Source organism: Pituophis catenifer, unplaced genomic scaffold, assembly GCF_029215685.1.
Source record: "Pituophis catenifer annectens isolate HBS135680 unplaced genomic scaffold, rPitCat1.0.hap2 SCAF_1, whole genome shotgun sequence".
In the NCBI taxonomy this organism is placed as follows: domain Eukaryota; kingdom Metazoa; phylum Chordata; class Lepidosauria; order Squamata; family Colubridae; genus Pituophis; species Pituophis catenifer.
In genome coordinates this window covers 5,372,006-5,398,264 of record NW_027256881.1, presented here as the reverse complement: position 1 = coordinate 5,398,264, position 26,259 = coordinate 5,372,006, and the positions used below count along the sequence as shown (strand labels likewise).

General features: G+C 42.7%; 1 protein-coding gene across 1 annotated transcript; it reads right to left on the bottom strand.

The window, feature by feature from the left end:
- Positions 1-1,863: 1,863 nt before the first annotated feature.
- DUSP14 (dual specificity phosphatase 14) lies at positions 1,864-25,773 on the bottom strand. The gene is made up of 2 exons (XM_070945293.1): positions 25,661-25,773; positions 1,864-3,179 (listed from the first exon to the last, which is right to left on the bottom strand). The coding sequence occupies exon 2, from the start codon at positions 3,109-3,111 to the stop codon at positions 2,515-2,517; it is 597 nt and encodes a 198-aa protein (XP_070801394.1). The 5' UTR covers positions 3,112-3,179; positions 25,661-25,773; the 3' UTR covers positions 1,864-2,514.
- Between the last annotated feature and the right edge of the window lie 486 nt (positions 25,774-26,259).

Genomic DNA, 26,259 nt, shown 5'->3' with positions numbered 1-26,259 from the left:
CTCCATCACTGGAAGCTTTTTAAGAAGAGATTGGACAACCATTTATCTGGCATGGTATAGGATCTCCTGCTTGAGCAGGGAGTTGAACTAGAAGAGCCTTGGTGGCGCAGCAGACTAATGTGCTATTAACTAGCACCAGCTGCCTGCAATTACTGCAAGTTCAAATCTCACCAGGCTCAAGGTTGACTCAGCCTTCCATCCTTCCGAGGTAGGTAAAATGAGGACCCGGATTGTGGGGGCAATAAGCTGACTTTGTATAAAAAAAGAACACCGCTTAGGGGGGGGCCCTAAAGCCCTACTAAGCAGGTATATACAAAAGTATGAAGGCTATTGCTTGCTATTGCTTAATGCATTGTAAGCCACCCTGAGTCTCCGGAGAAGGGCGGCATATAAATCGAACCAATAAATAAATAAATAAATAAATAAATAAATAAATAAATAAATAAATAAATAAATAAATAAATAAATAAATAAATAAATAAATAAATAAATAAATAAATAAATAAATAAATAAATAAATAAATAAATAAGATCTCCAAGGTCCCTTCTAACTCTGTTATTTTGTTAATTAATTATAATACAAGAGAAATGATGGTGATGATGACAATGGGAGTAATGGTAATGAGTCCTACCATACCAAAAGTACAAAGTGCCACCAGCCTGGATCAAAACTGGTCTGTTTTTACCTCTTAACATACTCTTGACTGGATGCCACAGGCTGTCACCAGCCATGCCCCATGACTCTCCTCTGTCATATTCCATTCCCCCTTTTTTTGTCCTTTATTGCTCAATATGGCTAAACATACCAGTGACATGGAAAAGTTCACCTTTGACCTGCTCTGTTCTATTTTGGGCACCAGAAAATGGCCTCTTTTAATTAAAAAAAAAAAAATAATTGGCCAGGCCTTTCTGTTCATTGGAAAAGATCATTTTAATTCTTCTCCCCTTTCTACTGAATGAACCCCATCGTTTCCTTCTCTCAGATTTTACTGCAGTGCTTGGTTGAATTATTTTGTTTCGTTAATTACAGGTAGTTCTTGACACGACAGTTTGTTTAGTGATTGTTTGAAGTTACAACAGCACTGGAAAAATTGACTTATGGTTGCTTTTCACTCTTACGACTGTTACAGCATCCTTATGGTCATGTGATCAAAACTGAGATCAGTGGTGGGTTTCAAAATTTTTTACTACCGGTTCTGTGGGTGTGGCTTGCTGGGCGTGGCATGGCATGGCTTGGTGGGCGGGGCTTGGTGGGCATGGCAGGGGAAGGATATTGTAAAATCTCCATTCTCGCCCCAATCCAGGGGAAGGATACTGCAAAATCCCCATTTCCTCCCGATCAGCTGGGTCTTGGGAGACAGAGAATACTGTAGATGGGGGCCGGGACAGTCAGAACTTTTACTACCGGTTCTCCAAACTACTCAAAATTTCCACTACTGGTTCTCCAGAACTGGTCAGAACCTGCCGAAACCCACCTCTGACTCAGATGCAACTGGTTCCTATTAAAATCGTTGCTGTGTCCCAGGGTCATGTGATCCCTTTTTGTGACCTTCTGACAAGGAAAATCATTTAATCATTTAAATGAAAATCATTCATTTAAGAACTGTGTTGCTAATTTAACAGCTGCAGTGATTCACTTGTGTCAAAAAGATCATAAAATGGGGTAAAACTCACTTAACAACCGTCTTGATTAGCAACAGAAATTTTGGGGTCAATTTTGGTCATAAATTGAAGGCTCTCTGTATATCCTGGGAGTCTGCACCTGAGCAGATTCACAAAATCAATAGATTTTTTTAAAAAATCCCTAATGTAAATGCAAATGCAGGAAATGGCTAAGAAAGAAAAAGAAAATACGATGCAATCTTTGCATTGTCTAAATTATTTTATTTGTGGCAGATTGTCCAGCTGGCAGTTTCCCCCACCCTGATTTCACCCCCAAACTGAAATTCAAAAGCTGAGCTATACATTAACAGAAAGGAATGGAAAACCTTTCCGATTAAATACTTATATTTAATAATTTCCTCTCTATTCGGAGATGGACCATTACTTTTGTTGTTGTTGTTGTTGTTTAATTCCACATGGTACAGAGTTATGGTCCCTCCTTCCGAGATGGTTTGCCAAGAAAGCATTTATTACAAGTGAGAAAAATAATAATAATAATAATAATTAATCCTCAATGATCCCAACATAGCTACCCAGGTGCGTTATTTCTTCCCCGTTTTAAGTGATTCGACGTCGTGAATTCGTCTTTTCCTTGAAATGAACTTGCAGAGTCCACTTTACAGATGCGAAAAGCAATTTTCCTTACAAAAGTGATTCCACAGGATGTAGATTTAAGGCCCCCTTGATTAAGAGGTTGCTGGTTTCGTGCTTTGAAGACGCTTCTGAGGTTCAGCCGACCCAAAAGAAGCTGGAGCCAAGAGGTGGGATGCTTTCGAACAGGGGGGGAAGCAGGTCCTCTCCGATCTGGCCAGTTTAGGGTGTCTCACCACCACCTGCTCCGGCTTCCTCACTTCAGATCCCCCAGTAAGGCATAAAGACCCTCCCTCCCCTAACGTAAACATCTGGCATCGTCCCATAAGCAGTTTGCACCATTTTCACGCTGTTCCGGCCGTACAGCTCCCATTCGTAGTCTATCAGCTGCTTCCAGAAACCCACATTTGGACGTATGACTGGGCGCCTCGATTTGACCCAGTTGTAGGCCTCGTACAGGGTGACATTTTGATACTTCATCAGGTAGGCGATGCACAGCGTGGCCGATCGGCTCACCCCGGCCGCACAGTGGACCAAAGTGACGCCGTTCTTCCGAGCCACGCTCTGGATCTTGTCTGCCACGCTGTCGAAGTAAAGAGAAATCGGAGCGCTGGGTATATCGGCCACGGGCACCCGGACGTACTCAAAGTCGGGGAAGTTGGGGTTCGGGAGTTCGACGGTGGCGTTGATGACGCAAGTGATCCCGCGGCATAAGAGCAGTTGGCGGTTGGAGGCGACGCTGCCTTTGCTGAGGTACAGGAAGGGGGTTATTTGGGCAATGCCAGCCATCGTCCCTTCGGAGTAAAAGCGAGGTGTGAAGAGAGTTCGTGGGAGCGAGTAGTGTCTTCGTGCCGTCATAGAAAGGATTCCCCGGCTGGCTCAGATTTTCATGCTAGAGGATGTGCCCCCGTTGTGTTTTCTTTCACCTACCAAATGCAGAGGGAGATCGACTTTAGAACAGGTCTGCACACAGGAAAACAGCAGTAGTCTGTTTATATTATTATTATTATTATTATTATTATTATTATTATTATTATTATTATTATTATTATCTTTATTCATTTAATATGAATATGTCATATGTCATGAATATGTCAACTGAACATTCAAAAATGCATCACAAATACCATCGACTGGTGCTAATTATTATTATTATTATTTCTTTTATTCATTAAACATGAAACTCAATCGACTGAATATTAAAAAATGCATCACAAATACCATTGACTGGTGCTAATGGTTGATACGAGTTGCTCCCAGTATCCTAGGTATCAACCAAGTATCTTCTTAAAGGAAAACACACAGGAAAACAGTAGTCTGTTTATTTTATTACTACTACTATTGTTGTTGTTGTTGTTGTTGTTATTATTATTATTATCTTCATCATCTTCATCTTCATCATTTATTAAATTAATGCTGATTTTATTAAGTCAAGGACTAACTGTTCTAGTTTCTTCACTCCTTTCCAGAGATGAGAATCTGAATTATTTCTCCCAGCCTCATTTAAGCCGACCCATAAAAAAAAAACAAAAAAGCATTCTTTAGTTCTTGCAGCTTTTTTTGGGTGATCCCTCCACTATTTTCATCATTTCTGGACTTTCTTCTACCCTCACGCTTCACCCAAGCCTGCTGCTAATGTCTCATTTTCCAATTACATTTAAAAGCCAGTTTTCTCGCCCAGAATTCAGTAAGAGAGAGAGATCAAAATAAGGCAGGGGTGTCAAACTTCATTTCATTGAGGGCCGCATCAGGGTTGTGTTTGACCTCTGGGGTCTGGGGTGGGCGTGGCTAGAATAGAATAGAATAGAATAGAATAGAATAGAATAGAATAGAATAGAATAGAAACAGAGTTGGAAGGGACCTTGGAGGTCTTCTAGTCCAACCCTCTGCTTAGGCAGGAAACCCTACACCACTTCAGACAAATGATTATCCAATCTCTTCTTAAAAACTTCCAGTGTTGGAGCACCCACAACTTCTGGAGGCAAGTTGTTCCACTGATTAATTGTTCTAACTGTCAGGAAATTCCTCCTTAGTTCTAAGTTGCTTCTCTCCTTGATTAGTTTCCACCCATTGCTTCTTGTCCTGCCCTCTGGGGCTTTGGAGAATTGATGGGCATGTCCCAGGGGTGAAATCCAGCAGGTTCTGACAGGTTCTGGAGAACCGGTAGTGGACATTTTGAGCAGTTCAGAGAATCGGCAAATACCACCTCTGGCTGGCCCCAGAGTGGGGTGGGAATGCGGATTTTGCAGTATCCTTCCCCTGCCACGCCCACCAAGCCATGCCCACCAAGTCACACCCACAGAACCGGTAGTAAAAAAAATTGAATTTCACCACTGGCGTGGCCATCACTTGTGTCAGGGGTGCCTGTGGAGGCCCGAGTGCTCTGCCAGCAAAAACGGGCTCCCGAGCTCCGTTTTCGGCTGCCACAGCCTCCTGCAACCCTCTGCCAGCGAAAACAGAGCTCGGGAGGGCCGTGAGCTCTGTTTTCGCTGGCAGAAGCACCGTCGGCCAGTCCTTCGCTGTTTCCAGGGTGGCCTTGTAGGCCAGATCCAGCCTTGAGTTTGACACCCTTGAAAAATAAGGAAATATCTATTTTGGAATAAACAAAGATAGAGCGGGCTCAGATTTGGGCTAATAATGTGATGTCCTCTTCCCCGGTTCCCCACTGTTCTCGTTCATTGTCTTAATGTACGGACCTTTCAGCTTTTCTCAAAGAAAAACAAGATGCTATTTTTATCCAGAACACATTATCAGCCACGGCTACCTGCATTGCCACCAGACTGACCCGCCTGTCTCTGCTCAATTCATTTAATTTGTTCTCTCTGAACACGTCTGTTCTTTCAACTTAACGGGGACACCAGGAAAAAGATGAATTGTAAGGCAGGGGTGTCAACCTTTGGCAAATTTAAGACTTCTGGACTTCAACTCCCCGAATTCCCCAGCCAAGCATGGTTGAATTGTGGGTCTTGAAATCCACAAGTCTTAAAGTTGCCCCAGATTGGACACCTTTGGTGTAAGCCAAAGGGTCGACACTACCGAAAATATCTTAATATCTTTCAGTATCTATTTGAGGGAAATTTGGCAAAGCTGTTTATCCAAGTGATTATCCTAATAACAAAGCGTTCCCTGAAAAGCAAAAGGGTTACAGAATTTCAAGAGGTTTGAAGTGTTTTCTTTCAGGTATTTTTGGCGGTGATGCTCTTTAGCTCATTTGCCAAAGAAACACCTAAGCCAGGTGATTTTGATACCTCAACATTGCGCCTGTTTTATGTCTATCTTCCATTATTCTATTCTATTCTATTCTATTCTATTCTATTCTATTCTATTCTATTCTATTCTATTCTATTCTATTCTATTCTATTCTATTGTTCTATTCTATTCTATTCCATTCCATTCCATTCCATTCCATGAGAGCCTTGGTAGTACAGTGGTCTAAAGCACCCTGTTATTAAGACCAGCTGCCTGCAATTACTGCAGGTTCGAATCTCGCCAGGCTCAAGGTTGACTCAGCCTTCCATCCTTTCTAAGGTAGGTAAATTGAGGACCCAGTTGTGGGGGCAATAAGCTGACTTTGTATAAATATACAAAAGGATGAAGGCTATTGCTTAGCGCATTGTAAGCCGCCCTGAGTCTCCGGAGAAGGGCGGCATATAAATCAATTTTTTTTTAAAAAAAAAATCCATTCCATTCCTTCCGATTCCGATTCCGATTCCGATTCCGATTCCTACTCTACTCTACTCTACTCTACTCTACTCTACTCTACTCTACTCTACTCTACTCTACTCTTCCATTCCATTCCATTCCATTCCATTCCATTCCATTCCATTCCATTCCATTCATTATCCGCTCAAATGTTTGATCTGAGCCAGGGACAAGAAGTTGCTTCAAATTTTTGTTAACCCTCCAAATCTTGATAGTTAATTAAATCAACTTGATATGGATAATAATTCAAACCATGATTGGGAGGATCCAGACTAAACCATGATTTTATGAATGGCCCTTTCTCCTCTGTAGCTTTAATTTTATTTCCAGTTTTTGCTTTGCACAGTCTACATAACCAGCTGGCTCAGAAGAATCTGAAATAAACCTTCATTTCCAAAGCTAGGAGACCTGGGGGGGGGCTTCATGTGGTTCAAAAGGCCCAGACGGCAGCTTTACTTATGCTTCTGTGGCCATCTTGACTTTTTTTTTATCACTTTCCCAGACACCTGAGGGAAACCCCTTTGCTTATACTTCTAAATCAGTGTTTGGCCGCTTTTAAGTCAGGTGGACTTCAACCCCCAGAATTCCTCATGCTGGCTGGGGAATTCTGCAAGTCCACACATTTGAAAGTTGCCAAAATTGAGAAACAGATTAATAGAGTTGGAAGGGGTCTTATAAGTCATCTAGTCCAACACCACCACCACCACGCCTAAGCAGGAGACCCTACAACATTTCTGACAAATGGCAGTCCGGTCTCTTCTTGAAAGCTTTCATTGATGAAGCTCCCACAACTTTCGAAGGCAACTTCTGTTCCATGGGTTGATTGTTCTCACTGTCAGGAAATTTCTCCTTATTTCCAGGTTGAATCTCTCCTTGATCAGTTTCCATCCATCATTTCTTGTCTGGTCTTCGGGTGCTTTGGAAAACAGCTTGATCCCCTCCTCTCTGTGGTAGCCCCTCAAATATTGGAAGACTGCTATCCTGTCTCCCCTGGTCCTTCTCTTCACTAGATGAGCCATGCCCAGTTCCTGCAACAGTTCACCGTATGTTTTAACCTCCAGAGTCCAGTCCCCTAATCAGAGGTAAGTTTCAGCAGGTTCTGACCAGTTCTGGAGAACCGGTAGTGGAAATTTTGAGTATTTCAGAGAACCGGCAGTAAAAATTCTGACTGGCCCCACCCCCATCTATTCTCTGCCTCCCAAGTCCCAGCTGATCGGGAGGAAATAGGGATTTTGCAGTAACCTTCCCCTGGATTGGGGAGGGAATGGAGATTTTACAGTATCCTTCCCCTGCCACGCCCACCAAGCCATGCCCATCAAGCCATGCCATGCCCATCAAGCCATGCCATGCCCACCAAGCCACACCCACAGAACCGGTAGTAAAAAAAATTGAAACCCACCACTGCCCTTAATCATCCTGGTTGCTCTCCTCTGCACTTTTTCTAGAGTCTCAATATCTTTTTTATAGTGTGTTGAGCAAAACTGGATGCAGTACTCTAGGTGTGGTCTAACTAGGGCTTTATAGAGTGGTATTAGAAACACTGCTCTAGAATTATAACTGATCTGTTTAAGCCTGTTGTGTGAAGAGAACCCAAATGTGAAGGGTTTAGTGTTCATTCAGGATTGCATGCCACACATGGAGGCCACCAGCAGTGCTTGCAGGGAGGTAAAATGGTGAAAGCAACTTCACACAGCCACATCACCAGCCTCCCCTTCTCCTAGGTGCAAACCAGAAAATGTAGGTAGTGCTCGACTTAAGACCAACAACGGAACCCAATTTTTTTGTTGCTAAATGAGACAGTTGTTAAGGGAATTTTGCCCCCATTTTATGATCTTTCTTGCCACGGTTCTTAAGTGAATCCCTGCGGTTGTTTATATCGATATTGTTTCCTGATTGCTTATTTGTACCCTATGACTATCATTAAGTGTTGTACCTTACAATTCTTGATGAACGTATCTTTTCTTTTATGCACACTGAGAGCATATGCACCAAGACAAATTCCTTGTGTGTCCAATCACACTTGGCCAATAAAAAATTCTATTCTATTCTATTCTATTCTATTCTATTCTATTCTATTCTATTCTATTCTATTCTATTCAGTTAGTACATTAAGTTTTGGTCACCCCATTACAAAAAAGATGTTGAGACTTTGGCCAAAAATGCAGAGAAGAGCAACTAAGATGATTAAAGGCCTGGAGACTAAAACATATGAAGAACAGTTGCAGGAACTGGGCATGGCTAGTCTAGAGAAAAGAAGGACTAGGGATGACATGACAGCAGTATTTCAATATTTGAGGGGCTGCCACAAAGACAAAGAGCTCAACTTATTTTTCCAAAGCACCAGAAGGCAGGACAAGAAACAATGGGTGGAAACTCATCAAGGAGAGAAGCAACCTGGAATTAAGGAGAAACTTCCTAACAGTGAGGACAATTAACCAGTGGAACATCTTGCTGAATGTTGGGCTATGAGGTGACGGCATGCAAACAGTTTTAACAAATGAGTAGAGTTAAGAATAACAAAATAATGCAACGTCTGGGTGTCTGTGTAGAGAAATAAATTTGAACATCAGATAAACAGGATTCCCATTTATTCTTCATCAAACAGATGGCAAAGTCACCACCTGTAAGGTGGAACTAGAATTCACCGTCTCCTGGTGATTGGGCCCAAAGTCATCCAGCTAATATTCATGCCTAAATCGGGACTAGAACTCACACTCTCCTGGTGATTGGCCAACTGTCACCCAGCTAATTTTCATGCCTAAATCGGGACTAGAACTCACAATCTCCTGGTGATTGGCCAACAGTCACCCAGCTAATTTTCATGCCTAAATAGGGACTAGAACTCACAATCTCCTGGTGATTGGCCCAAAGTCATCCAGCTAATATTCATGCCTAAATCGGGACTAGAAATCACAGTCTCCTGGTGATCGGCCCACAGTCACCCAGCTAATTTTCATGCCTAAATCGGGACTAGAACTCACACTCTCCTGGTGATTGGCCAACTGTCACCCAGCTAATTTTCATGCCTAAATCGGGACTAGAACTCACAATCTCCTGGTGATTGGCCAACAGTCACCCAGCTAATTTTCATGCCTAAATAGGGACTAGAACTCACAATCTCCTGGTGATTGGCCCAAAGTCATCCAGCTAATATTCATGCCTAAATCGGGACTAGAAATCACAGTCTCCTGGTGATCGGCCCACAGTCACCCAGCTAATTTTCATGCCTAAATCGGGACTAGAAATCACAGTCTCCTGATGATTGGCCCACATTCACCCAGCTAATTTTCATGCCTAAAATGGGACTAGAACTCACAGTCTCCTGGTGATTGGCCAACAGTCACCCAGCTAATATTCATGCCTAAATCGGGACTAAAACTCACAGTCTCCTGGTGATTGGCCAACAGTCTTCCAGCTAATATTCATGCCTAAATCGGGACTAGAACTCACAGTCTCCTGGTGATTGTCCCAAAGTCATCCAACTAATTTTCATGCCTAAATCGGGACTAGAACTCACAGTCTCCTGGTTTCTATCCAGGTACCTTCACCACTAGACCCACTAGACTGTCTCCCATCTGCAGCTCCTTGATTTGTCATTACAAAAACGCACAATGCTTTTGACTGCTCGCAGCAAATGCATTGTGTGGCTTAGGTTGTGCGTCTCCTTTGTTTGATGCAATTTGATCCAGAGACCCATCACGTGACAGAGCTTTGCCTCCAAGGAGAAGCATTTTAGCCCAAGAATATGAGCCTTTGGATCTATGCCAAACCGAGAACCAAATGCTACTCCTGGGATTAGCAGAGATAGAAATAAACCCAAAACAACCGAATGAGCATCTTTCATTATATTTTATCTTTCACACGCTTGCAGCAACAACAACAACAACACGAAGTGAGAAAAATCTGCCGACTTTTAAAATAGCAATTGGATAAAAATGACAGTGTTTGATTTAGTTTCTTAGGCTGGCAATTATCCTTAGAACAGTGTTTTTTTTAAAAAAACGTGGCAGCTTTAAAATGGGTGGACTTCAACTCCCAGAATTCCTCAAGCTAGGATGCTTGCTAGAGAATTGTGGGAGTCGAAGTACACATATTTGTACATTTACTAAGTTTGAAATATACTAGAACACGGGAGATTATGGTGCACTGATTAAAACAATCAAACTCAGTGAGCATCAAGGACCTCACATGGAGATTAGTTTCCCCTAGCCTAGCCCAATGGGCCTCGGTTTCCTGGGGTTATACCTCCCATTATCCCCAACCAGCCTATCTTAAGTCAAGAAATGCAGATAGCGCCTACTTTCAATTCCATCACACCCTACAATTAACTCAAAGAGATTTCCATGCCCCATAGCAGTGTTTCTCAACCTTGGCAAATTTAAGATGAGTGGACATCAATTTCCAGAATTCTCCTGCCAGTATACTTGGAATACTTGTGCAAAGAAATCAATCCGAACTTCTGAGCAAGGACAGACCAGTTGTTCTATCAAACTAATTTTAGAAAGGGGAAAAAAAACCTTTTCATTCAACCAGTGTTCTTCAAAATCCAAGTCCTACCTACCACAGCTGTCCTAGTTGTCCAATCAAGTTGTTCTAATCAAGGAGAGAACCAACCTAGAACCTAGAGGAGAAATTTCTTGCAATTAGAACAATTCATCAGTGGAATGATTTGCCTCTAGAAGTTGTGCTCCAACGTTGTAGATTGTATAGAAGAGATTGAATGACAATTTGTATGAAATGGTTTAAGATTTCTTGGTTGAGCAGCCGGTTAAGCAGGACTAGAAGACCTCCAAGGTCCTTTCTAACTTTGTTCCAACATTCTGTTATTCTGCTTAATAACTCTGTATTATGCTACCTGTGCTTTAGATTATTCATTCCAGAGAAAATCCATCTAATGTGACCACTAAGTGTTTATACCAACTTCCAGGAATATCATCCATCCATCCACCCACCCACCCACCCACCCATCCATCCATCCATCCATCCATCCATCCATCCATCCATACATACATACATACATACATACATCCGTCCATCCATCCATCCATCCATCCATCCATCCACCCATCCACTTGTTATTATTACCCACTGATTCCCCAAGGTTATGTCCATGAAATTAATGGAGTCTAGCTTGATATTAAGAAGATTTTACTAATTTACTTGGAAGGTTTCAAGATGTAGAAGGACCTAGCGAGGCACATGAAGAAAAAACTTAGAAGACAATGACAAATCATTTCTACACTACAGGTGGTCCTTGACTTATGACTATAATTGAACCCAAAATCTCTGTTGCTAAGCAAGGGAGTTGTTAAGTGAGTTTTTCTCCATTTTATGGCCCAACGGTGCTTTTTTCAAGAGGCAACTGGACTTTCTGGTTTTTCTTTGAAGACGTGTCGCTTCTCTCATCCAAGAAGCTTCTTCAGCTCTGACTGGAATCCTTCCATTTCCCACCATTCAGTCAGAGCTGAAGAAGCTTCTTGGATGAGAGAAGTGAAACGTCTTCAAAGAAAAACCAGAAAGTCCAGTTGCCTCTTGAAAAAAAGCACCTTTGGGACCACCAGGACCTGGATGACTGAGAATCTCCATACATTTTACGACCTTTTTGTCACAGTTGTTAAGTGAATCATTGCAGTTGATAAGTGAACCATGAAGTTGTTAAGAAAATCTGGCTTTCCCCATTAACTTTGCTTGTCAAAAGCCAACTAGGGAAGGTTACTAATGGTGTCCACATGACCCCAAGACAGTACAACTGTCATAAATACGATAAATAAATATGAGCCAGTTGCCAAGCATCCAAATTTCAATCACATGACCACAGAGATGCTGCAATGGTCGTAAGTGTGATAAACAGTCATAAGTCTCTTTTTTCAGTACCGTTGTAACTTCAATCACTAAATAAATGGTTGTAAATTGAGAACTAGCTATATTCCCAAAAACTCCTGTAGGAAAGTATCCACCAACTCTTTAGAACTCAAGACATTTTCCTCTTGCTTTGTTGGGTGGTACCAGTGGTGAAATCCAGCAGGTTCTGACAGGTTCTGGAGAACTGGTAGCGGAAATTTTGAGCAGTTTGGAGAACCGGCAAATACCACCTCTGGCTGGCCCCAGAGTGGGGTGGGAATGGAGATTTTGCAATATCCTTCCCCCAGGAGTGGGGAGGGAATGGGGATTTTGCAGTATCCTTCCCCTGCCACGCCCACCAAGCCACGCCCACCAAGCCACACCATGCCCACCAAGCCACACCCACAGAACTGGTAGTAAAAAAAATTGGATTTCACCACTGGGTGGTACCACTTAATCAAACTTTTGATCTGAAAAAAACTAAGCAGAGTTGGACTAGTTAGGAGGCACCAGGAAACGTTGGGACTGTAGGCTAGACTGATAAATAAATAAAAATCTGGAAGAAGCCACTGACAAATCATAATACTGTTGCCAAAACAGAGGATGCTTTCAACAAAAGTCAGAATTGACTCAATGGGCCTATTTAACCTTCACCCTGTAATCAAAGTCAGTTCCTCTGTAAGGAAACTAAAGCTATCCTTAAAAAAAAAAGTAGACAAGAAGGAAGATGACGCATCTTCAAGCTGCCTTTAGGCTCCAAGTCAGCAGTTTTCCTGTACCTGCAGCTTCCAGACATTTTGGACAACAAGTCACATCATCCTCTGGGAGACCTGAATTGTCCAATTGGGGAGTAGCTCTACCTACATCTTCCCCTTTATGGCCTGTCCCTGTCTCTCTTTTCCAACTTAGTCTCTCTCTCAATTTTGATTTGAAAAATTGATTTATGTCCATTTTAAAAAAAAAAACCTGTTCCCGGCTTCTGGGTGATGTATATCCAAATCTGTGAAAGTGGACCATGCCAAAGACCAAGAAACGGATGAATAGACCAGTTCCTTGGAACCTCTCTGGATAAGGGGAAGACAGGAGATTACCCACATGTGCTCCGGGTGGCTGTTCCTTGCAATTAGACCACAAGACAGTTTTCTGCAGGGTTTGAGCACCAGGAGGTGATGGGATTAACCATTTTATTTGCAACCTCTGTGGAGATTTATAAAAGACACTGTAAACTCGCAAAGAATCCCTGGCCTGTTCTCGAGTTGCCATAGGCCAGGGGGAATGGGAAATCGACAAAGCAGCACAGCAGCCAAAGACAGATGCATATTTCATGCTTCTCTCTCTCAAGGCTGTATCCCAGGGTTACCTACAGCAGCCAGAGGGGAGTGACCTCTACAACCCCGGAAATTGCTCCGGTGGCGAATGTGATTGATGACACATCCTGGGGAAGGGGGGAAACAGGGTCATAATTGTGGTGTAAATTACATAGGGTCAGAGCTGGCTTCACTTGGGAATGTGCCGACATGAAGCTCCTAATAAATAACTGGATTTCTCTTGAGAGGCTCATGATTTAATTAGGGCATCCCTCCAAACCCTGACAGACACGAAGTTCACTAACTTCACTTTCTAATCACTTTTGGAAATTGCCCATTAACTTATTCTAAGGCTATTAGAAAGGTTCGGAACAATAGATTGAAAAGTGAGTGAGTTGAGTCTATCTTCAATTATGAACAAAAAAAATTAGTTGCAAGCTTAAGAATTTAATATATGTAAAAAAAACCCTGCTCCTCTTTTTCTTAAAGATAAAATATATATGTTTTCTTGGTCAGGAGAAATTTGTTGTATAACATAGATGAAGGAAAGGTTGCCGCACAGAATTGTGATCACTCAGATGACTGCAAAGCATTATTTTCTCTATATCTCTACTGGTTGTCTGGAGTTTTGCAGACAAGATCATCTTAGAAGGGAAATGGCTATTTGATAAAAAAAAAAAGGAATCAGATCTTTCTGAGATGAAATAGTATTTAAATATGCATATATTTAAGGACAGAACATTTGCAATTAAATGTGGAATATCTCGGCTACAGCACAGGGGGCTGATTACATGAAGGATGAATATCGCAATGGCCCAATTTAAGTTTCACAGCACAATCCCTTCCTGGACTGTTAAATAAGCGAGCAAAATCTATGAACGCCACAAAACAAGTATAGATTCACAGTTTCTTAAATTCTTCTGTTTGAGTTGCTTTAGAAAACATGTTTGTTGCCCTCTAGCTAAAACTCCCAGGGCAACGGGTGTATTAAAAAAATCATAAAACACAGTCAGTAATACCAATGGAGAAGAACTTAATTTTGAAACCATAAAAGAAAAGATTAAATTGTGTACATCAATACAAGTTTACAATTAAAAGCTTCAAAAGCTTCAACGTGTACGGGGATGTTTGGATAAATCTAAATCAGAAAACGTCTGTCCCAAAATGACTTTGGAGCTTGGAGTCTGAGGCCTTCTCTGGAGTTGGCATTCTGTATTCCAGTTTTCCAAAAATAGTTTCACACTCTAATGTGAAAAGACAAGGCCACCATTCCCGAAAAATACTCACTTTTCCCCTGTCCTTCAAACCCACAGGGAGATCTGAAGAGTACGGGTAATCCTCGATTTACAACCACAATCGAGCCCAAAATTCCTGTTGCTAAGTGAGATGGTTGTTAAGCGAGTTTTGCCCCATTTGCCCACCTCTCTTGCCACAATTGTTAAGTGAATCACTGCAGTGGTTAAGTTAGTAACCCAGTTGTTAAGTGAATCTAGCTTCCCCATTGACTTTGCTTGTCAGAAGGTCACAAAAGTTGAATATACGACCTTGGGACACTGCAACCGTCATAAATGTGAGTCAGTTGTCAAGCATTTGAATTTTGATCCTGTGACCACGGGGATGTTACAACGGTTGTAAGTGTGAAAAACGGTCATAAATCACTTTTTTTCAGTTCCGTTGTAACTTGGAACGGTCACTAAATAAATGGTTGTAGGTCAAGGACTATCTCTATAGCCTGCAGCTTTCAATCCAATCTAATCACTTTTCCTGGACAAGAAACATGAGGTGTAAAGCACAGAGTGACAAATTTTGGGGTACCCAACCAGACTTTATCCAATTTTGTTGGGCAGTTTTTTGGGAATCCAGTATGAAACATTACCTTCTACTAATTAAAAGCACATGCAGGATCTTTTTCAAGAAAGCAATAATTTGAAATGGTTTAAGCACGCACCCAGATTATTATACACCCTAAAGGGCCTGGAGGCAGAATGTTAATATTAATTAATATTAAGAATATATCTTCCCTCCCTGCTCACAATTTTCTTCTCACGGCACTACCTGTTGTGATGCAAAGGTTCTCCTCAATTTTCTTTTGTCCGTTGAAATCAATGACCCAGTAACTTAAGAGTGGGCGGACAAAGCCACAATATTGAAATAGCACTTGCGGTTTCACCTCACACTAATTCTACTGCTTCGCACGAAAAGAATAGATGCAGGCCTCATTTCAAAGACTGAATGATTTTGAGACTCTGGAAAGAGAGCAGAGAAGAGCAACAAAGAGGATTGAGGGACTGGAGGTTAAAACATACGAAGAACGGTTGCTGGAATTGGGTATGTCTAATTTAATGAAGAGAAGGACCAGGGGAGACATGATAGCAGTCTTCCGATATCTCAGGGGTTGCCCCAAAGAAGAGGGAGTCAAGCTATTCTCCAAAGCACCTGAAGGCAGGACAAGAAGCAACGGATGGAAACTAATCAAGGAGAGAAGCAACTTAGAACTAAGGAGAAATTTCCTAACAGTTAGAACAATTAATCAGTGGAACAACTTGCCTCCAGAAGTTGTGGGTGCTCCAACACTGGAAGTTTTTAAGAAGAGATTGGACAGCAATTTGTCTGAAATGGTATAGAGATCTCTGCTTCAGGGGGTTGGACTAGAAGACCTCCAAGGTCCCTTCCAACTTCCAATTCAAACAGCATAATATACCGGTTCGCTCTCAGCTGATTGTCGGAGCTAACGTTTCACCCGAACCGGTCTGAACCAGCTAAGCCATAATCGTTGCTCTCATTAAGATAAAGTGGCTCTTAAGTAAAATTCAGTTCCTGCTAAGTACAGTGCATTCAGAAAGTACTCAGTCTTCCCTTCCCTTTTGTTATGCTTCCGTCTAATTCTACAGTTGTTGAAATTCATTTTTTTCCTCATTAATCTACACTCAGTACCCCATAATGGCAAAGTTCAGACAACCATTTGTCTGAAGTGGGCTACCTGAGCAGGGGGTTGGACTAGAAGACCTCCAAGGCCCCTTCCAACTCTTCTGTTCTGTTCTGTTCTGGGAAAACATACAGTACAGGTAGTCCCCGAATTACGACTACAATTGAGCCCAAAATCTATGTTGCTAAGTGAAACATTTGTTAAATGAGTTTGCCTCATTTTACGACTTTTCTTGCTGCAGTTGTTAAGTGAATCATCGCATTTGTTAACTTAGGAACACAGTTGGGAAGCAAATCTAGCTGCCCCGTCGACTTTGCTTGTCAGAAGGTCGCAAAAGGAGACTCATGGTGACACCGAGACCGTCATAAATACGAGTCAGTTGCCAAGCGTCTGAATTTTGATCACGTGAATATGGGGATGCTGCAATGGTCACAAATGTGAAAAATGGTCACAAGTCACTTTTTTTCAGTGCCGTTGTAAGTTTGAACGGTCACTAAGTGAACTGTTGTAAATCGAGGACTACCTGTATTTAGTCTGCATCTACTGTACAATAATCTTGCTCTTATTGTAGGCCTGAAAGCCAAAATTCTGAAGCTGCTTCAGGATTGGATATTAATTTAATTTAATTTAATTTAATTTAATTTCCAATTTATATACCGCCCTTCTCCCTAAATTCAAGTTTATCCCAATTGTGTTTTTTCAAAAGGCACGTGGGCTTTGTTTTTTCCTTGAAGATGTTTCGCTTCTCATGCAAGAAACTTCTTCAGTTCTGACTGAACAGTGGAGGAAGGAAGGATTTATATTCCTTGCAGTCATCAAATCCTTCCATTGCCCACCATTCAGTCAGAACTGAAGAAGTTTCTTGCATGAGAAGCGAAATGTCTTCAAGGAAAAACGAAGTCTATTTGCCTTTTGAAAAAGCATCTTTAGGATAACCGTGACTGAGAATCTCCATAGACAAATTCAAGTTTAATTCACGTAAAGCGCTAACACACTCTACATCAGTTTCCAGTTTGCCACACGACAAGCTCCAAAATAAAGAACATGTTAAGATTTTAACATGTATTATGTGTCAGTGCATAAAAGTTATTTATTAGGCAGCAGTATATTAAATTTATTAAATGTGTATATACTGATTTGTTTTTCTAAGGTAAACCTTCCTATAATTCACAGGGAGCTTCCAGACTAAGCTGCACTGAAACTAATTAACGAGATTTAAGTTCATTATTATAACTAATTGCCTCTGTGGTATTTCTTATGAGTAACTCACTTAATAAACAAAATAGAGATTTTGAAATAGCATTAAAAAACAAACAAACCTTGATTTCAACAGCATTTCAAATAATTCAGAATCTGAATTAAAGTGGTTTCAATTAAATTTAATTAAAGTTTGAATTAAAGTTCTTTTCTGCAACTAGAGTGCATCTCCAACCAGGCCTAAAAAAATACGGAGCAGGAGGATAAGGTATTACGTTTCCAAGGAGCACTACATTTTAATCTCAAATAAGGAAGAGTTATTTAATGATATAAAACGTATGTGTTCTTACGAGCTCAATGAGTTATTAGCAGAACTATGGCAATTCTCCATAGATTCAAGCAATCCACTGACCCCTAAATTTTGATTTTAAGTGGACAGTGGCCCTGTTCTGATGACATTGCTTTAATCCAGGGGTGTCCGGATCCGGCCCCCGAGATGCTCAGACCTGGCCCACAGGGCCACCCTCGAAACAGTGAAGGACTGTCCTGCGGTGCTTCTGCCAGCAAAAATGGAACTCGGGAGCCCGTTTTCATTGGCACAGTACTCGGGCCACCACCAACACGAGTGACGTCGAGCTGGCCACAGCCACCACGCCCCCTCCAAGGTCAAACATAACCCTGATGCTGCCCTCAATGAAAACAAGTTTGACCCCCTTGCTTTACTCCAATTGTCAAGTTCATTCAAGACAGAATGCTTGTACAGGTTCTCCTAGACTTATGACAACAACTGGGAACTTCCATCGCTAAATGAGGCCATTGTTAAGAGTTGTGTGTCAGGGTTCCAGATGCCCTAATTAAATCATGAGCCTCGAGCCAAACTTCAAAGGAAATCCAGTTATTTATTAAGAGCTTCATGTCGGCAGGTTCCCAACTGAAGCCAGCTCTGACCCTACATAATTTACTTCCAAATTATGACCCTATTTACCCCCTCCCCCCAGGGTGTGTCATCAATCACATTCGCCAAAGGGGCAAATTTCAAGGGTTGTAGAGGTCACTCCTCTCCAGCTGCTGTGGGTAACCCTGGGATACAGTCTTGAGAGAGATGAGCATGGAATGTGCATCTGTCTTTGGTTGCCATTTTGCTGGTTTCCCATCCCCCCCAGCCTATGGCAACTCGAGAGCAGGCCAGGGATGCTTTGCGAGTTGACCTTGTGCCCAATTTGGAACCATTTTTGCAACCGTCATTAAGCAACTAGCTGTGGTTGTTAAATGAATCATGCAGTTGTTAAGAGAATCCGGCTTTCCCCCAGTGACTTTGCTTGTTAGAAGCCAGCTGAGAAAGTCACTAATAGTGATGATGTGATCCCCAGGACTCTCCAACTATTGTAAATACATGTCCGGTTGCCCAAATACTCAAATTATGATCACCTGACCATAAGGACGTTGCAACAGTTGTTAAACAGTCCTCAATTAACCACCACAATTGAGCCCCAAATTTCTGATGCTAAGCAAGACAGTTGTTAAGTGAATTTTGCCCCTTTTTATGACCTTTCTTGCCAATAAATCACAGCAGTTGTAACACAAGTTAGTAACACGGTTGTTAAATGAATCTGGCTTCCCCATTGACTTTGTTCATCAGAAGATCTCAAAAGGGGATCAAATGATCCTGGGACACTGCAATGGTCATAGATACAAGCCAGTTGCCAAACATCTGAATTTTGATTACATCACCATGAAGATGTTGCAATGGTCGTAAGTGTGAAAAACGGTCGTAAGCCAATTTTTCAGTGCCGTGGTAACCTCAAACGGTCACTAAACAAACGGTTGTAAGTCAAGGACTATCTGTATACACATTTCACATCTTTTCTATAAACCAGGGGGTGGCTTTGCTGAATTTCACTTTTATCTAAACCAGTATTTCTCAGTTATGGCAACTTGAAAGCGTGTGGACTTCAACTCCCAGAATTCCCCAGCCTGCAGGTTGAGAAACACTGAATTAAACGGAAGGAATCTTGGAGTGAGGGGAAACCGTCTCATTGGGGTGGGGGGAGTCAGTTAAAGAGATATCGGTGGGCTTAGTAATTCCCATGGCCGCATCCATGTTTCTGCTTTAAACACTTTCTCGGGGTAAACAAAAAATCAGTTGCTGATGAAACTAATAAAACCTGGGATTTCCCACTTCTGTTCTATTTATATCATTGTAATGTTTATTTATTTATTTATTTATTTATTAGTTCAATTTATATGCCGCCCTTCTCCGAAGACTCAGGGCGGCTTACAATGCACTTATAGCAATAGCCTTCATTCTTTTGTATATACCTGCTTATTAAGGCTTTTTGGCCCCCCATAAGCAGTGTTTTCTACAAAGTCAGCTTAGTGCCCCCACAATCTGGGTCCTCAATTTACCTACCTCGGAAGGATGGAAGGCTGAGTCAACCTTGAGCCTGGTGAGATTTGAACTCGCACTAATTGCAGGCAGCTGGCAGCTAAGTGCTACATAACAGCACTTAGTCCGCTGCACCACCAAGGCTCTATGTTATTGTAATGTCTGATAATGTTTGATTGTGGTGAGACACCTAAGGTCATTGTGGGTTGGGTGGCATACAAATTCAGCCATCCTTGGCATTGACAAAACCACCCTGAGTCAATTGCAGAAGGCAGCTTGACTCAGACCTTTAACACCATAAAACACCTGCCTATCTTCCCAAGTCCTTGAGAAGGACTCATCAGATGGATAAAAATGCCAAATCCAGTCTAAACATCTGGCCGTGTGACAAACCATAATAACAACTGGAGCATCACATGAACACCCTTGGCATTGACAAAATCCCCATCAGTCAATTGCAGAAGGCAGCTTGACTCAGAACAGCTGACATTCTGCCACAATACCTCCAACACCATAAAACACCAACAATCTGCCTATCCCAGGTTCTTGGGAAGGACTCAACAGGTGGATAAAAAATGCCAAATCCAGTCTAAACATCTGGCTGACAACGCAACGAACTAATAATATTAGCAGCAACAATGAAAAGTGTAGCTCACAACAGCTGCAGACTGAACCAATACGGATTTAGCTTCAAAACAACATTTGGCCGTGACCTGTTTCAGTCAATGAATGGTTTTCTTTATTAAGCAGTCAAAGGCATTTGTGAACTAAGCACTGCAACTGGACTAAAAATGGATAAAGCAGAAGCCAAACCAAAAAAAAATTCCCCAACCATCTATTTTTTAAAAGGATTTAAATTACACGGCAGAAAAGGGAAGGAAAAGTTGCTTTAGCCATCTTAAAGCATTCCAGCTGGGAGATTCTGGAAGTCCACCCATCTTACAGCATGCCGGCTGGGGGATTCTGGGAGTTGAAGTCCATCCATCTTATAGCATGCCAGCTGGAGGATTCTGGGAGTTGAAGTCCATCCATCTTACAGCATGCCAGCTGGGAGATTCTGGAAGTCCACCCATCTTACAGCATGCAGGCTGGGGGATTCTGGGAGTTGAAGTCCATCCATCTTATAGCATGCCAGCTGAAGGATTCTGGGAGTTGAAGTCCATCCATCTTACAGCATGCCAGCTGGAGGATTCTGGGAGTTGAAGTCCATCCATCTTATAGCATGCCAGCTGGAGGATTCTGGGAGTTGAAGTCCATCCATCTTATAGCATGCCAACTGGAGGATTCTGGGAGTTGAAGTCCATCTATCTTAAAGGATGCCAGCTGGAGGATTCTGGGAGTTGAAGTTCATCCATCTTATAGCATGCCAGCTGGAGGATTCTGGGAGTTGAAGTCCATCCATCTTAAAGGATGCCAGCTGGAGGATTCTAGGAGTTGAAGTCCACCCATCTTAAAGTATGCCGGCTGGGGGATTCTGGGAGTTGAAGTCCATAAAACATGTTGACCAGGGATTCCTGGGCGTTGAAGTTCACAGATTCTGAAGCCTGCTGGCTTTAAAAGGAGTTGACATCCACACAGCTGATAGTTTCCAAGACTGAAAAACACTAAGATGGAGCTTCCATCTTCTGAACGGTGCTGTGATGTCTAATTACATCATTATTCATTAAACAAATGTACGCTGACTCGGATATTATAGAGTAGCTGAAAAATACACCTTTTTCTTCCACTATCATTAAACGGGGGAAAAGTCTATTTTGACTCAGCTCCTGATGACCTCATAGCTGCATCCTTTTTGAAACAATAATATGGAAATATTTTTGTCTTCTTCCAGGATGTTTTTACACTTCCCCATTCTAGCCTCCAGGCCTGGGATTTCCTGGGTAGACTAATTCACACTCTACAAGGAAAATGCCACCTTAGTCCAAAAGCTGCACCACGAAGCATTCTCTGCCTTCTATCATTAGAGCGAGCAAAATCCATCAGGTCTGTTTTCTATTCAATGTCCCATTTTTCAAGTCTTCAATTCAATCCCTTGTGATCAGGGGTGGGTTCTACTTACCTTTACTACCAGTTTGCAACGGGAGTGCGCGCACACGCTTCCACGCATGCACAGATCATCCATGATGATGTCCGGGCAGGTGGGCGGAGCCTCCCACCACTTTTATTACCGGTTTGCAAGAACCGGACCGAACCCACCACTGCTTGCGATGAATAAATACAATGTATGCTTTAAAAAAAGTTTTGCTCAGACCCATAGACATTTCATTGGAACGACTTGCCTCCAGAAGTTCTGGGTGTTCCAACACTAGAGGTTTTTAAAAAGAGATTGGACCACCATTTGTCCGGAATGATACTGGTAGTCCTCGATTTACAGCCACAACTGGGCGTAAAATTTCCTTTCCTAAGTAACCCAGTTGCTAAAGAGTGTTTTGGCCCATTTGGATAAAAATGCCAATTCCAGTCTAACTACCTGGCTGACTGTGTGACAAACCATAACAACAACAACTGGAGCACCACGTGAACCATCGACATTGACAGAATCCCCATTGGTCAATTGCAATAGGCAGCTCCTAGAACCCAGAACAGCTGACATTCTGCAACAATACATCCAACACCATAAAACTTCAACAATCTGCCTATCCCAGATTCTTGGGAAGGACTCAACAGGTGGATAAAAATGCCGACCTTTCTTGCCACAGGTGTTAAGCGAATCACTGCAGTTGTTGAATTAGTAACATGGTTGTAAAGTAAATCAAATCCTTTGGCCACCGAATGAGAAGGACGGACTCCCTGGAGAAGAGTCTAATGCTGGGAACGATTGAGGGCAAAAGAAGAAGGGGACGGCAGAGAACGAGGTGGCTGGATGGAGTCACTGAAGCAGTAGGCATGAGCTTAAATGGACTTCAGAGGATGGTAGAGGACAGGAAGGCCTGGAGGAACATTGTCCATGGGGTCGCGATGGGTCGGACACAACTTTGTAACTAACAACAACAAAAATAAATCTGGCTTCCCCACTGACTTTGCTTGCCAGAAGGTTGCAAAAGGGGACATGTGATTCCGGGACACTGCAGTCGTCATAAATATGAGTCAGTTGCCTAGTGTCTGAATTTTGATCACATGACCATGGGGATGCTGCAATAGTCATAAGCGTGAAAAATAGTTTTAAGATACTTTTTTAGTGCTGTTGTAACTTTGAACGGTGACTTAACAAACTGTTCAGCAGGGGGTTGGACTAGAAGACCTCCAAGGTCCCGTCCAACTCTGTTATTCTATTATTCTGTTATATCCTCATTCCAAAGATCTGCACTTTGGCTTCAAATAGCTACACCTTTCTCAAGCCACATCTTTTCCGAAGACTCCACCATAAGATCCCAACATTTGGGAAAATATTTGCACTGATGTAGTCCTCAACTTAAGACCACAATTGGGGCCAGAATTTCCATTCTAAGCAAGGCGGGTGCCTTTTTTTTTTTTTTTGCCAGGTTGTTAAAACAAATCACTGCAGTTGTTAAGTGAATCATGTGGTCATTATGCGAATCCAAAGGTCGCAAATGGCAATCTCATGACCCTGGGACGCTGTGACTGTCATGAATACGAGCTGGTTGTCAATCATCTGAATTTTGATCCCATGACTGTGCCGATGCTACAACGGTTGTACGTGTGAGACGGGTTGCAAGTCAGTTTTTTCGCTGCTGTTGTAACTTCAAAGGTTGCTAAACAAATGCTTGTAAGTCAAGGACCACTTGAGTTAAAGCTGGTTTTGATTGTCAGCCTAAGAACAAAGCCCAATGTTTAAAAACTGAATCAGTTTTGGAAACAATAATGGAATTGAAAAGCAGGGTAACAATACACTAAATCAGTGTTTTTCGAGCTTGGCCATTTTAAGATGTATGGACTTCAACTCCCAGAATTCATGCAGGCTAGGGAATTCTGGGAGTTGAAGTCTACACATCTCAAAAGTGGTCAAAATTCAGACACACTGCAGTCAATGGCGTGTGTGTCTATTGAAAGGAGTCTTCAAGCCACAGTCTTACAGTTTCCAATCCTGCTATTCAGAAGCTGGGGCCAGCTGGGACTCTCCAGATGTTGTGGACTCCACATCCCATTAGCCCCAGCCACAAAGTCAAAAGAAAAGGGACTGTAATCCTAATTGGCCCCGAAGAAGTGAACTGAATGTCTCTAATCAAAATAACTCAAAACATGCCAAAAAGTCAGTTTGGTGTGGTATATTGGGTCAGGAGTGAAAAGCCCAGGGTTCAAATCTAGCCTCAGCCTTGGAGATGCATGCAACCTTTGAGCCAGTCGTTCTTTCTCAAACCAGCCTACACCTTGTTGTGTTGTTTTGAAGGGGAAAAAAACAAGAGGAGGGAGCCCTGCGCACACGATCTCAAGCTACTGAAAGACAAGGCTATAAAACCTAGGAAATAAATAATATTTTACGATGGTCCATCCTTTGTGATCCTAACCGTCTTTCATTTCCTGATCTTGGGCTTGTTCCCCTGGATTCTCACATTGGAACAAGCCACAGTTGAATCTGGCCTGGCTTAATGAAACCTAGCTATCATCCTAGTTTACAAACCATTGTTTGTGACATAGCAAGAGGACTGACCTCATCATGGCTTAAGGGCTCCTTTCCCCCCCACCCCAAAAACACAAAATGGTTTTTTTAAACACAACGCATCCATTCCACCTTGGAAATGTTTTTCTCACCTTCCTATCTTTTCTCTCCTACCTTTCTTTCCCTCTCCCTCTCTTTCTCCTCTCAAACGAGAAGACTGACCTTTATTTACAGGATATTTCTGGAAAAAAAAAATCAGCAAATCGTTATGAAAAACCAAAATAAAAAAAAAAAAAACAGCAGCAGCAGCCTATTTTTTGGTCCAGAGGGTTTCCTCAGGATGAAAATGCGGGCTGTGGAAAAACAATCACCGTCCAAACCTCCTTGGAAAGTTTTGTCAAAGGCTGAGAAGAAGGGGGAGAAAACAAAAACACACACACACACACACACATACACCATTCCGCAACTACCCGAATCAGTCACAAACAACACAATCATCTGCGTTGTCTCGACTAAAAAAAGACAGAGAGAGAGAGAGAGAGAGAGAGAGGGAAAAAAAAAGAAAAACCAGGATGGCTTGGAAGAAGGAAGGAAAAAACAACAACAACCGAGCATCTCCAAAATGCCACGCTCCGTTTCTTCAGATGTTTTGTTTGGAAAGGTCCTATTATATATATTATATATATAATACCTATAATTTGAATTGGAATTCTCGCTTCCTTTACGCCGGACGGGCTGAGAAATCCGATCCGGCTTAAAAACATTGTTTTTTTTTTCCGCTCTGCTTTTTTTCCTTTCCAACCCATCCACCCCCCCAAAAAAAGTCCTCCCGGGGTAATGAATTGCATCTCCCGACTTTATTAGGCGCTTGGAAGGACTCTTTGGGGGTCCTTCCAAGGCTCCAAAGGGCCCCCCCTTATCGCCCCCCCCCAAAAAAAAACCCCTTGGCTCCTCCACTCCACCCCCAATAAAACTCACCGCAAAGAAACGGGCAGGAATGAAAACAGCAGAGCCAATGCTTCCTTCTCTTCTCCCCACCTCCCAAATTACACCTTAATTCTTTAATCACATGTTTTGCACCGAGTCCCATTACTTTAATTCCCCCCCCCCAACTCCAAACCCCCAACCGCATCTCATGTTGTGCAGCAAAAAAACGATGGAATGGGGATCACCAACAGCTGGATGGTGTTTACACACCTGAGAAGCTTAAAACCTCCCCTTCCCCCCCAAAAAAAACCCTCCTCCTCCTCTTCCTCCTTCTTACACTACTTCGACTCCCACCCTCCTCACTTCCCAAAGCAGCAGCTTCTGGAGCAAACCCACTCCACTTGTGTCAAAACAACTGCACACAGTTTTGCCCTGCCTCTTTCTCTTCACCTTGGAGAAAGAGGGACTTTGTTCTGGCTTTGCCTGATTTGGGGTACCCCCCCCTTTCACAGGACGCATGCCCCCCCCCACCGTCTCCAATCCCTGGCCACCCCATGACTTACCGGTCCTGGAGATGCGCGTTGACTCAAAGGTGCTTCTGCCTTCTGGCTCCCTGCAAGGGCTTATGAATGGCTGGGCACCTCTGGTCTTAGCGAGCACTTGGGAATGTGCTTTGGGTTGGTCCTGGCAGCTGACAGCTCACCTCCCAGGCTCCGCCTCCTCTCGCCCGCCCCGCACTGAATGTGTTTGTGAGTGCGTGTGGGTATGAACTACCCGGGGGTTACTAAGAGACGGCTGTTTGCGCTGAACCTGGCAAACCGCCGCGGCAGTAGCAACAGCCGCGTGGAAACATGAATAGGATGACTCAAAGGGAGTTGAGGGATGTTTTCGACCAATCTAGGCAAGGTTGGCGCTGCCCCATCTCAGCAGGCCTCCATTGGAAGCCACCTTGGTCAGGTGTGGCCAGAAACAAACAAACCCCCCCCCCCAATAGTGAAATCATCCAGGTCCCCTGAGTTTTGACAGAATGGCAGCTAGGTGAGTGCTTGGTCTTCTCAAAGGAGAAGGGCCTTACACCAAAGGCGTAAGGACGTCCTTTGTCTGCTTGATGGTGGTGGAGGTATAAGTTGACCCCCCCTCTCCCACTTCCTACCTTCAATAT